General features: G+C 36.0%; 1 protein-coding gene across 1 annotated transcript in view; it reads right to left on the bottom strand.

Moving 5' to 3' along the window:
- The window catches only part of LOC136026268 (uncharacterized), a 32,857-nt gene that overhangs the window by 12,141 nt on the left and 6,379 nt on the right, over nt 1-14,337 (bottom strand). Inside the window, exons 2-3 of the mRNA XM_065702656.1 lie at nt 5,703-6,856; nt 1,967-2,120 (exon numbers count right to left, since the gene is read on the bottom strand). Coding sequence (XP_065558728.1) covers nt 1,967-2,120; nt 5,703-6,811 — 1,263 coding nt within the window. The 5' untranslated portion in view covers nt 6,812-6,856. The remainder of the gene's footprint in view (nt 1-1,966; nt 2,121-5,702; nt 6,857-14,337) is intronic.

Here is a 14,337-nt window from a genome sequence, read left to right as displayed (position 1 = left end):
AGAGAAAATCGTTTCTCTCTCGCCCCTGGATAAATGTAGATTAACACACAAATAATACACCAAAATATTTTGCTTATTTGTTTTCACAGTTCACGTGCGACTAAACCCATTTAACAGAACCCTCGTGTAACTTAACCCTCGGTTAACTGAGATCATGTGCAACTCAACCCTTATTTAACCCAACCACCGTTCAACTCAACTCCCTTTTAACTGAAACCCATTCAATTCGACCCTCATTTAACTCAAGAGATAAATATTGACTCGAAAGAAATTGTCTTTATTGATTGGTAACTATGCCCCCCCCCCCCAAAAAAAAACAATTTATATTTTGGTCTTGTATCTTTGAAATTTGCTAAACTTTCATGTTGCAGCAATACCTGTTAACTAGTACAGAAAAACCACGGTTCCTAGTAGCAACTTAAAGACATAAATAAAAAAAAACTGTCTCGTAAAAAAATTTGCTATTATCGCTTTTTCATGAATGATCACTATTTTTTTTTAGATCCACCTTAATAGTAAGTTTATCAGGGAAACAAATTTATGGAATTCTTTTTAGAAGAGCTGAAAATGCTGACAAGTCAACATTTGATAGACAAGATCATTTTAAAGCTAAAACACACATTTACGCGATTTTTAATTAACTTGGTCACGACAAAACTACCATAAAAAAAAATGCCTTTTGGCACCAAAATATGTTTCCGTGTCATTTCTGCAAAGGCTTGAAACCACCACTGAAATCTTCATGACCAAAATCCTTTAAATTGGTTCTTAAAATCCCCTTCTTGAATACTCCCCTCCCTCGTCCCATTTACAAGTGAAAAATAAAAAGAGTTTAAAAAAATTATAAAGTGAAAAAAGTGAAAATTATTCATCGAAATAGAAAACTGATTCGTTAATGGTAGATGCTATTTATTTTCATACCAACACCAAAATTAGTTAAGAAACACAAGCTTGGTAGTTTTGAAAGAGCTTGGTACCCAGACGTGTCCTCATTTTCTTCCTTTGTTCTCTGTGCACTAGCGGGTCATCGGAACATCGTAGGGGCATTGAAATGGGCAGCCACCCGAGGTTTAATTTCCTCCATACCATAAAAGCGTGCAATAACTGATGACTGGATCTGATGTTACATTGCATACTTTATCTGAAAGTTCCAAATTAAAACAGACGATTGATTCAGTATTCAAACCTGCTTCTATATATAATAATCGCTACTGTCGCAATCTTCTTTCAGAAACTTGTTTTTCACAAGAAATTTTTGAGCCTGTAAAACTAGATTTTTTTCCAACGCCTCTCAACTTTCCTTAACTGAAATCCTTAATTCTTTCTTAACTCTTAATTCAAATTCTTTCTTATTATTGTGCTACCAAGACAATACGTCCTATTAAAATTTATGCCCAACCAGAAAAGAAGCTATTCCTAATTTTGAAGCCAAGGCCCAAACTAACGACCCTCTCTCCTACACATTCACACTTTTTACAACAAGCTAACCATAATACTTGAACAGCAACTGACGCGAGAAGCAAATGTTGAGCTTCTAATCAGCGCTAGTTCAAACTTATTCTTTTGCCTTGGGTTGAATTGAGTCAAACAGGGCTTACCTTAAATAGGGTTGAATTAAACAGGGATTCAGTTAAATGGGGTTGAGTTCAGTTAAAAGGGGATTCAGTTACAGACACACCATTTTCCCGGATGAACGTGGCAATACTGACGAAAATGTGTTGCTACTCTAAAATTTAATAATTTTGAAATGAACAAAAGAAACATGTTAGAAAATCGCGATTTTCTGGTAAGAATAGGCCAAGATGGGTCCATGAAGGGTAGTTTTATTTTTGTTTTCTTGGTATTTATACGAAAAGGTCATAAGACAACATCATTAGTAAAAGGTACTTTAGCCTAAAGGTCTTCAACACTTCATCAAAAATAAAATAAAAGAAACCCCAAACCCAAAAACAAGCAAACTACATACCTTACAGACAAACCGAACTTTTGCACTATCAAATGCTTGCATCCAAGGACCACCAGGGGGTTGGTCATCAGTGTGAATCAAGGTCCAGGGAATGGGCAAAACACTCAAATATCCTTGGCCCAAGCCAGCCCATGTTTTAGGAAAGCCCACTCGACTGAAATAAATTTAAGTTCAATCTTCAGAAACATCATGCCTATTCTAGTACACAGAAAAAAAATTAACTCCACATTCAAACATATTTCATCTAAAAACAAATTATTTATATATATCCTATATCTAAAAATTAACAGCTATTAAGGACACCCACACCCACCCCCGCGTAAATTGAAAAAAATTGATTCGTAAGAATTTTTTATTTTTTTTCTCGACCTTCAACACACCTACCCTACCCTGTTGAATTCTATAATTATTTTAGGATAAAAAGAAGGGCATGTGAGCTGTGTGAAAAAATAAAGGCATTAATGAGATAATTAAAGAATCTCGAGCAAGTATCCCCCTCTCAACCCTGAGAAGTATCAACCTTTATCACTACTACACAAGTTTAGAATAGGTATTCCGAGCCTAGTGCAACTATAGTAACATGGGTTTGACTAAATAATTACCATTGAATCCATTTCTGAAATATCTCAGCCTCCACTGCTACTACATAAGTTCAGAACAGAATTAATCAATTTTGAAGGAGAACGATTCGCATATTCAGAAGGAGAGAAGGAGTAATGTGTTAAGTTATATTCTAAAAAAGAAATCCGTCAATCTTTGACACATCAAGAAGATTGAATTGATCCAGACTAATCCACAAAGGCAACCGATTTCTATTAGGGTCAATGTGTTATGCTCATTACAGGTTAAAGGGTTAAGGTCGCTAAAAGTCAATGGATTAAGGCAGATTAATTTTGTTTCTTCAGAGTATATGAATAGAGAATGTCTTTTTCCCTAGTGGAATCATTTTTCTTACTGCTAATACACCTATAAATACTCATGTCTGTTAAAAACAAGTTCATTAACTAATCATAGATTTTGATGCATTTGTCATCTTCTAGAAGCATTGCCCAATTTTCTTGTTGTTGTGTTAACTGATGTGCTTTAGTATAGAGAATGTTGAACATATTTTAGAATGAACTTAGTCCAATCAATTTCTAAAAAAAGAAGCAAAGCTATGAAGTTCAGAAATCCAAGACGCAATCCTAACCCGATCTCCGACTCTTAAAACTACATGTTCCAAAATTATACTCTATTTTCTAGTGATAAAATGATGTTGTTTGTTTTGACCTGGTTGTCAGAGAAGACCCAATCTAAAAGTCTGAATCTAAAAGTTCGGCGAAATTGGACAAACAAAACATAATTGCGTTCCCGATTATGGTATCGTAGTACGATCTAGGAGGCGCCAAGTTCAGAGCTTTGTACCAAAAGCTTTTCATGGGCAAGATAGGAGTTTTTATAACTATATTGCATATCTAAGCTGTGCTGAGCATCGAGTAAGAATATGGTTTTTATTTGTAAGATACTATTTCCCTTTGACTTTTACTTAATCTGCGTCTTAACAAAACGTAAATGCTTATTATTCCTAATTTCTATTAAATAAAAAAAAAAATTTCAACTGAAAGTAAGGAGCAACATCAAAACTTGAAACGAACAAAAATTATCACGTATTTGAGGGGGTTCATCCCCTTGTCAATACCTCACTCTTTACGCTAAAGTTCAAATTTTGTTCCAATTCTTTAAGAATGGCCCCTGAATCACCAAGGCCGTTTAACTATAATAAATAGCCTTTTTGAAATTACTAAAAATACTTTACTGTAAAGTGCGAGGCATTGAGGAGGGAACTAACCCCCTCATATTCGTAATTTTTGCTTTTTGCTTCAGATATTAATGTTGCTCCTTACTTTCAATTGAAAACTGTTTTATTTAATTTCTGATCTTTTGTTTAAACAATGCTGGGAAAACCGGCACCACCTTCGTGGAAAATTCTTTTCCCCTGTGAAAAATTACTCTATAGAAAGATCCTCCCACGTAACCTCTCCCCGATTCCCTTTCCCACCAGTAAAAATACCCCATGAAAACGTCCTTATACTTCCCAATAACCAATACTACAAGCCTATGTAAACAATGGGCAAAGTCCATAACTTGCAGTCCTTCCCCTGGGGACTGTGGGGGATTCAGTCGTCCTCAAAGACATAGTTATTAGATTTTTCGACCATGCTGAACAAACTTGCCATTTCAAAATTTTGATCTGCTGATTCTGGGAAAAATGAGATTGGGGGAGGGGCTAGTTGCCCTCCATTTTTTTGTTCACTAATAAAGGACACTAGAACTTTTTATTTTCCGTTCGAATAAGCACTCTCGCGATATTCTAGGACCACTGTGTCGATACGATCACCCCTGGGAAAAAAGGCAAATAAATAAACAAGCATCCGTGGTTTTTTTTTTGTAGCAAAAAATACAAAATTCCACATCTTTGCAGATTGGAGCTTAGAACCTCTATAGTAGCCTTCTCTGATACGCTGAATCTTAGTGAGACTTTCATTAAGATTCAACGACTTTTAGGGGCTATTTCCCCCCTTTTCGAAAATAAGGCATATTTTCTCAGGCTCGTAACTTGTAATATGTAAGACTAAACTTTATGAAACTTAATCAGCATAATCCGATAATTTTGATATATCTATTGGAATCAGAATTCCGAGCCGGGTAGCTACTTACTTACAGTTTGTTACCCCAAACTGTGTGATAGTTATACAAACAAAATATTGAAGCTAACAATAGCCCATTGCGCTCTTTTAGCTTCTGTCAGGTGAGACATTATAAATTGACTGCAGCACCTCAAAACACTATGCAAAACTAGATACCGCTCAGTCTAGGCAACTTTAACTGATTGGCACCCTAGTTCCCAGGCAATGGCTTGTATTAAACAAATTTGCAAAAAAAATTTGCTAACTGGCAAATGGATTTCCCCTCTTTCAGCAACCTCATGATTCATGCCTCCGTTAGGGTCGCGATGCTGACGCAAGATTTATTGTAGACGCCTACTCAACATGGGTAACTAGGTCAGAGGGACTCCAACCTCAAACGATCCACTGGTTCCAGCCCCCCCCCTTTGTGTTACAGAATCGCGCTACTCTTTCCAGCCATCAGTAGGGGGATTAAATATCAATTCCTATCTCCACCCCACCCCTTCCTTAGTACTAATTATGTATTTACCTGAAGGCCAAGGAGAGTTAGGATGTTTTGGTATTAAAATTCACCCTTTAAGGCATCTCCCCAGCCCTAATAACAATGAAAAAAGGAGTGGGTGGGGGATGGTTGCCCTCCAATCACTTTCGAATCTTGAAAAGAGCACTGGAACTTTTCATTTCCAAATGGTCCCCTCTAAAGATTATGCGACCATCCTTCCCACAAAAACTTAATATCTTAACAACGGGCGACTTGCATAGCTTACAATCCTTGCCCAGGGAGCTGGAAGGGGGGCTGTCGAACCCGGGGGTATAGTTATTTGATCTTCGGACTATTTTGTACAAAAATAACTATCTCAAAATTTTGATTGGATGCGTTTGAGAAAAAAGCGGTGTGGGCGGTAGCTTGTTGCCTTTCAATCACTTTTAACTCGTAAAAAAGACACTGGAGCTTTTAATTTATAAAAACTAGCTCTTTGAAGTAAATCATACTGAAACAGAGAAAGTTTTCAGAAAAATAGAAAAACCCAAGCAAAATAATAATAATAAATTTAGATAAGGTAACTTACTGATCCTGAGGAAAAGAAGAAGTTATCACAGTAATAATGGGTGCTGGTACTTGAGTAACAGCACCACCTTGGCCAGTTCCATTCAATTCCTTCTGCTCATGTGGAAAAAAAGAGGGAGTATAAGGAGGGGATGGAGTTGGCCGAACAGGTAGAGGTGGGGGCTCACATAGAAACTCTCCCAGGGAATCTTTCTGTAGACCAGAATTTGGCAAGGGGGTGGCATTCAGTGATGGTGGGGGTTCACGAAACTGTGTCATGTCATCAGAACTGGTACTCCACTTTGGCAAAGAGAACAATGCATCAGGATTAAAAAGATCGTTATTTGTCAGGTCTGCAGGAGAACTTGACTTTGAGCTTGAAGGAGGGGGTTCGAAGAAACGCATTGGCTGCTCGTCATATGAGGTACGTGAATCACTTCTGAATGATGATAAGGATAAGAGATTATGAGCAAGATATTCAATCTCAGGTGTGGATTGTTGACTGGATGATTGAGAGGGTTTTGGGAACTCCCCAGAAAATACAGGAGGTCGATTGTACTTCATAAATTTCCGGTTGGAATTTAACATGTTTTGATTGGGTCTGCTCTCAGATATGGAAATGGAGCTGAAAACAGAGGCCAATTTAGACGTTTCTACGTCTGTATTATTACCCTTGTCAGATGAGAAAATTGACATCATATTGGAGCTTGAACCATCTATCTCATCAGTAGGTTTATCAGCAAAACCATCAAGCTCACCATCATTAAAAATATTATTACAATTAATCTGATCCATAACATTGGTAAATGGTAATTTATTATCATTACTAAAAAATCGATCAGGATCAAATTTTATTGTTTCCTCATTTAGTGGCAAATTCATATCACTATACAGGCTATTTTGCTTGCCATATTCAATTAAGTTCTCACTGTGGCCACCAGAGGGCCGACGAATGGTCTCGAACGCCTTGCTTTTATTGAAAGTAAAATCATTTAGATGCATAACATCATAGCTATTGGTGGATTGCAAGGAAGAGCAGAACATTTCCCTTATATCAGGTGAGTTCTGATTTTCTAAATTCCTCCATGCATTGAATCCAGTGTCCTTGGGCGGTTGGATGAGACTACTCATTTTTATTGCTTGTTTTCACTATAGATCAACATTCCATGTTAAAACCTGAAAAAAAAATATGAAAATTACTTTCCAGCCAGACAATAATGAAGGACCAGCATCAGTTCACAAAAATGGAGAGGGGGAGGACAAGGATATTTTCAATTAAATTATTTCTAATGAAGATACAAAAAAAGCAAGTATTTTTTAAAATCTAAGAAGACATTTTTTCTTTTTTTAAAATATAAATAACAGAAGAAGTCTTTTTTTAAATCAATGGGATGGCAGGGCAGGCGCAGTTGGTTTATTTTTATGTGAAGGCACAATGGGCTCTTGTGGAAGCAGGGGCGTCAATTCGGAAGCCCCCTCTCCTGATTTGAAAAATTCAAATTTTTGGTATTTTGCCAAAATGGTATTTGTCCATCATATATTTTGGGAAAGAATACTCAAGTTATCAAACACCAAAAGAAGAGATACATCAGATAGGTGATTCAAATGCCCAAAACTCATCCTCCAAAGGCAGCCACGCGGTATCAGAAAAAGAGGACATCCCAAAAACACCTTGCAAAGCAGCTACCAAACTTATCTTTAAAATGCTAATGCTTGCTTCAACCTAAACGGAAGGATGTCTGGGCAGCTGCATGCATAAGGCACAACTGGCAACTCTTCTTACATGCCTTAAATGGCTCTGAAGACCCAGGAGGATCTAAAAGCTAACGCAGGTTCTTTGAAAATACGTTTTTTTTTATCTTCATTTAGTAAATTCCTGTCCCTCTGCATTTTTTTTTGTCAACTGGCACCCTTGGACCTCACCCTTGATTCAATTTATTGAGCCACCCAATAACAACATTTCAAACTTAGCATTTCACTTTCAGAAAAAAAAATACGGGTAGTATCTATCAAATCAATAAAATAGCACTGGTTAATGAGTAGAAGCTAGTAGCAATTGTAGATAAATAAAATTTAGGGCAATCGATTGCTTTTTGGGTCTGGACAATTTCACTATCTTGGGGCCACATCCAAAATAGTCTTATTGAGCTATTGTTTGTAGCCAAAACCATTTTGGACCACAGCAGCAAATAATTTCAGACATAGAATACCACACAGAAGTGTTTTATTTTATTCTCATTCTTCTTGAAACCTCTCAAAAAAAAAGACTGCTCCAATTTTTTTTTATAAAACCCAAAATTAAATGATGTGTTCCACTTTCTCCTGTGACATTTCATTAACCCTTGGATTTATTTTCCTCGTCTCTTTCATAAAGTTTTTTTTTATGATTAATTTAAAAAAACTTAATTTTTCAAAAAAAAAGTAAAGCTCACATTAAACTTAAGATCAAAAGAAACCAAGTCCTAGAATAAATAAAACTCATAACAACCAAAACCTACTATTTAAGAATAAATAAAACCCAAAATGAACAGAAATTAAATAAACAATCATAGCAAACAAGCATAGAACAGGTACTAATATAAATGAATAAATAAATCTTAGAACTAGTTTAACTTACTGCTTCATTGGTGCTTTACTGAAAACGAATTATGTTACAAATATTTTCTTCTGTGCGTCCAGAATTGAAAACAAAATTAAAAATTACAGTGAAATAAAAATCATGATCTGTTGAGCTTTCAGCAGCCTACAGTTTTCAAACGAATTATATTCGTTTGAAAACTTTGAAAATAAAAATTACAGTAAAATAAAATGTTAATCTGATGAGCTTTCAGCAATTAGTATCATTACATTTCAAGTATCTAGTTTAATTTTGTTAGTTCTTTCCAAGACTGTTCAAGACGTATAAGGTATTCAATAAAAGTGCCAATGATACAGTAGGCTTTAGATTTTACAGTTATGGGAAGGGGCAGCAGCCAAACTCTAGTTTATTGCAATTTTTGTTTGTTTATAGCTTGATTTGCATATTCAACATAAGTTTTACTCGTTTTAAGATTTATTTGTCTATTTATATTAGTACGTACTGTATGTTTGTTTGCTATGATTGTTTATTTAATTTCTATTCGTTTTGTGTTTAGTTAATTCACAAATGGTAATTTTTGGTCGTTTTGAGTTTGAATTATTCTATAAATTTTATTTCTACTGATCTGAAGTTTAATTTGGCTTTTACTTCTTTTTTTTAAAAAAAAACACCTTTGTCGGAATCTTTTTCTTTTAATTAATTCCTGTTCGTTCTTGATTGCCAGACATTCAGTTAACTACAGCCTATATTTGAGAGGATTGAGATTTACATCACTTATTTCATTCCATCACATATCCTCGAGACATATAAAAATTACATGATTCTATATGTTGCATATTCTGAAGGATTTTTCAGCCCTTCCCAGTCTGGGGAAAGATAAACTGCTGATATCCAAGAAAGGCTCTATGAAAAAACTACAAAAATAAACAAACTCGAAATTTTGAAGTAAACCTTCAAAAAGTTTAGTTTATTTAATATTAATATATGAAAGTTGTTTACTTGTTGTTTCTTGTTTGATCATTTTAGGGAAATTAGGAAATATACACTTTGAAATATACAATAGTATAAAAAAAACATGAGAGTGAAAAGAGTATAAAAAAATCAATGCATGTGCCAGAGGCTTAAACTTAAGTAACTTTTGTGCTTCTAGGAAAGATCGTAAAGTTCTATAAAATCATTTCAATTTGCTTTTGTGGTGGGAAACCAAATAGTTTCAATACAAGAAAACAATTAAGCTACAAACATATAGAATTTACAATTCTAATTTGTAGCTTGTTTTGTTTTAGGTATACCAATGTTGACGTTTTTCATTATTAAAAAATAAAGTTTTTATGCATTTAAAAGTTTTAAAATATTTGCATTCAAATGCAAGTTGAAGTTTACAAAGAATAAAGGATCTACGGTAAAAGAATAAACAGCCAATACAAAATAAATACCTATTTTTTATAACACTGTATTAAAAGTATAATGATAATTGCATTATTTCTTTTAATGAAGACTTAAAAAGCTGTTCAGCTAATAAGATGACAACATAAGCAACAAAGTGAGGAGAAACATAAGAAAAATACAGTAACTAGCTTAGAGCACATAATAGTGAAAAAAAATGCATTTAACAGTGATGAGAGTATATCTATTTATAGGCTTTCTGACAATTCAAAACCAATAATCTTGCTTAGAAGGAAAATTGGCAAACTGACAATTTAAAAGTCACTTAAGTTGTGAGGGAAAACAAAGATGGGTTTATCTGGCTGCTGGTTCCACAATAAAATGCAAAGAAAAAACATGTTTGGCATAAATATTATAATAATGTTGTTTATTATTAAAAATTTATCACAAAGGAAGCTGGCTCCAAAAGTTGTAGAAGGTCCTAACTTTCTCAAATATATTGACTTCCAGTATCTTAAGATGACCCAGTTGGTCTCTAATGCAAACCTCAACTACTATTATTAACAGATCACTACAGCACCAAGCCACCTGATTCCAACACAGCTATGCACATTCCTCCTCCATTAACGAAAAACGAAAAAGCCAAGAGCATATTTGGTCTTGTTAGAATCACACAGACTAATACTATCAGCAACATAGAAAAAAAAAACTTATTGTATTTCATCCCAAATCAGAAATAATTACTTCACCACCGCTTACTTACAGAACAAACACCATAGTGAAGTAGGTATCACCTCTAATCCAAAAGATTTACCCAGCGGAAAGAGTTCAAGATTCTGCCAAGGGCAGGGAAAGGTTCTCTTCATGCTGGAAAATCCAATGAGGACTCAAAAAAGGAAAGAACTAGCAAACAAATGAAGACATGCTACAGTTGATGAGCAAAACTAATTTGGATCCAAGACAATTCCACTACACTCCATATTAAGGGCATTTAATACCAAAAATGTTGGTATTTCAATACTAAAAATGTAATTGGCTCAACACAGAGCTCCCAAATCAATTTGGCATGAACTGACAGGGGATCTTAGATGTGTCAACATATAGAAAATCTAACCAGAGGTTAGTTTAAAACAAAAGCAATCCCTTTACTAACTGTTAAACAAGATGGTGTCTAATCAAGGCCGTTAGCACAACAGGAAACTTCATAACTGTCAAATTATCCAAAAGACTTCTTTTACCTTAAATTACCTTAAATCGCATTTGCCAGCGAGATAAGGTGGTAGATCCTCCTGTAGTTCTCGCTGGTGGTGAGTGATGTAATTATGTTGGCTTAGCTTCCCAGTCCAGCCTCCACTCGGCCCTCTCCCAGTCCCTGTCGACTCCAGCCTTGAAGGAGTGGGGTGTCTCAGCTTGGATGGTAGACTCGGATAGGCTATTCCAGAGGGGGACCACCCGAATGGAAAAGAAACCACGTCGTTCCCTTCTCCGACATCCAGGCAGGTGAAGCTTAAGACTGTGACCTCTTGAATTGTTAGCCAAAGAGGGGGTGAAGATCTGGTTCAGGTGACCGGATTTGAAAATTTTGCGTGCCATGATCACATCTCCTCTATATCTTCGATAGGTGAGGGTTGGAAGTCTCAAAGACCCTAGGCGATCCTGGTAAGGGACATTATTTAAGCCACGGACCAGTTTGGTTGCTCTCCTTTGGACACTTTCAAGGGCTCTTGTGTCCATTTTATTTTGGGGAAAGGCCAAAGTCAAGCCAAACTCAAGGTGGGGACGGACAAGGGATTTATAAAGTTTTATAACCACACATGACTTTCTGGTTACAAAAGAGCGCTTAATTTGAGCTGATTTTTAATGTTTTCCAACCATTTCTACTAGAATGTTTTTAGGGACGCCTTTTCCTGAGCTTTAAGAAGAAAATTCGGCTCTGTTCAATCAAAAGAACAAGGTTCACACTCTCTGATGATGAAAGTTTCATTAAACGTGAATATTTCTATCTCTGGCACAGAACTGTAGAAGTTAAATGGTTTTTCTAAGATTTCTGGGAAAGTAGGTGTCCTCTTTTAGTTTTGTCATTTATTTGGATTTTTAATAAGCTATAGGAGTTATGGCAAAGACTACCCAATTAATTCTGAATAGTTCAGCCATACAAACTAAAAAAAAAATCTTGTAATGGACAAGGTAGGGTGATTCTTTAATGTATTAGATGACCCTTAAGAGATAAACATTAAAGTTCTGGAAGATATGCAACTAAAATGGTATCTGGCATGTAAAAGCTTCCTTACCCTGTGAGGCTAACTAAGCTAAAATCCCCAGCACTTATATAGTCAAAGAATATGGGATGCATTTTAACCAATAAGGTAATAAAGGTCAACATTTTGAAACTTCATTTCCTGTTGTTAGTACTGATTCAAGAGCCAGAGGTCATTACAGAAAAATTGTAAGGCAGTCAACATTTACCAGAGTTCACACTCAAGTCTTTTCCTCAATGATTGGAACAAACCCTCTGAAGGTAGGTGCTGCTGACTCTCTTGACATTTGCTCTGCTAGAGAGTGGAAATTTGACTTGGAATCTACTGATAATTCAACTGCACCTGATCATTAAACAACACTGTAAACAACTTATTGATTGTCAACTCTAGAGCTTGACAATGAAAAATCCTTAGATTGCTCCAAGCAGCAACTACTTCAAAAATTCTTCCCTTTATACAGCATGTGATACAATTTAAACCCTGTGCATCCCCACGAACTAATACAAATAATGCTTCAAGTAGTGATAAGAGACAATCACAATCAGCTTTTCTTTTCTATATCAACTAACCCAGGGTCCATTTGCACAAGGATAAGAGCTGCATGGAAGGCATCAATCTATAGAAGTCTGCTTTCATGGTGGATCTGTTTGTCAAAAGTATATTTTTGCTTCCATCCTCTTCTTATTCATCTCTTGTTGAACTTGAAAGAGTTCCAGTTGAGCTCTGTCTCAAGGCCAGAGTAGAATTGAATGGGAACAATCTAAAGAAACTTAATTCTTAGTAAAATATATGAGTCATACATTCACATTTCAGGATATTCATTTGAAACACCCCAGACAGAGGGTAGTATTGACCATCATCAAATATGGGATCAAGAAAAATAAATTACAATTTTCTTCTTTTTACTCTTGTTACACTTCCACTGAAAATTTTTAAGTTTAATATTAACCTGCCTACTAAACTTAGGCATCAATATCAAACATCAACCAAACTCAATTTGATATTACTGATTACCCTAATATGATTGTTGCAACCTCTTTCCTTCAAATTATTGGCAACAGTGACCATGTATGCATTCCAAATGATACAACCATTAGTAATTGTCATAATGGTAAAGTAAATAAACATACTGACTAATTGGTAACTGATTTGTGATGACCTAGCTTATAGGAATTGGGAGCATCAGATAGAGTTGAAGGCTAAGGCTAAAAGGATTTTTTGTCAAATCAGCTTTACTCCTCTTCTTACCCCAGACTGAGTTGATTGGTTCTATCAACCAAAAAGCCCCCCTCCCCTCCCAACTTTCCTTCCTAGCAGTGTTCAGGGGGATAAAAAGAATAAAAAATAGGGCATAGAGGAATCCAGTGGAATACAAATGCAACAACTTTTCAAAGCCTAGAACAAACTATACAACATGACTGAAAAGGGGTAATTCAATTCCATGAAATGGGTAACCTTGGATGTGGCCAAACTTATTGAAGGGACAGACAATGATGCAACCATAGTGTATATGACCAAGAATGGCCTTCTTTTTGGTGGTTAGCATGGTTTCAGGAAAGGCATGTCTATTGAAGCAAATCTAATACTAGCTTATGAATCCATATATCATCTGCTGGGGCAGGGTTTTCCAGTTGATGTGTTCCTACTGGATCAAGCTAAGGCCTTTGAGAAAATGTCTCACCACTACCAGATGATCAGCTGTCAGTGTATCAAATAAACAATGATGTTGCCTAGTGGATCCACAGCTTCTTATTGAATAGAATCCGGAGTTTTTCTGTATATGATGAAAGAGGTGACCTCATCTAATCTACACCAGTTCATGTTAAGAGTGGTGTCCCCCAAGGGACCGAACTAGGCCCTATACTGTTTAAACTCTACATAAATGATGCTCCTGAGGTAGTGAAGAATGGCCTGGAACTGTATGCAGACGATTCCAAACTCTTTGGCCCAGCAGACCCAACAAAAGATTGCTCTTCTCTGCAAGAATATCTCAACAGCCTCTGTCTGTGGGCAACAAACTGGACCCTCAAGTTCAACCCATGGAAATGCAAAGTCCTGCATCTTGGTCCAAACAACCCCTGTCATATTTATAACATGATAGACTCTGCAGGTTCCAATATGCCCATTCAGAGTCCTGAGGAAGAGCATGATCTTGAGGTAATCATTGACAATAAGCTTAAATTTCATAGTTACTGTTGGAACCAAGCAGCTAAGGCAAACAAGGTCCTCAATTTGATCAAGCCTTCAGTGACAAGTCACCAGCCATGAGTTATCAAGAAGCTTTACTTTGCCCTTGTTATCCCCATCTTGAGTTTGGCATGTTGGTTGCCAACACAAACTTTGAGTATAAGATACCAGTGTAAGGTCCAGTGTAAAGCAACCAAGCTCTCTTTTGTCAAACACCAAATCTCCTACAAGCAATAACTAGGAAAGCT

The sequence above is a fragment of the Artemia franciscana genome, chromosome 4 (genome assembly GCF_032884065.1).
Source record: "Artemia franciscana chromosome 4, ASM3288406v1, whole genome shotgun sequence".
Lineage (NCBI taxonomy): Eukaryota > Metazoa > Arthropoda > Branchiopoda > Anostraca > Artemiidae > Artemia > Artemia franciscana.
This window is presented reverse-complemented; position numbering and strand designations above follow the sequence as displayed.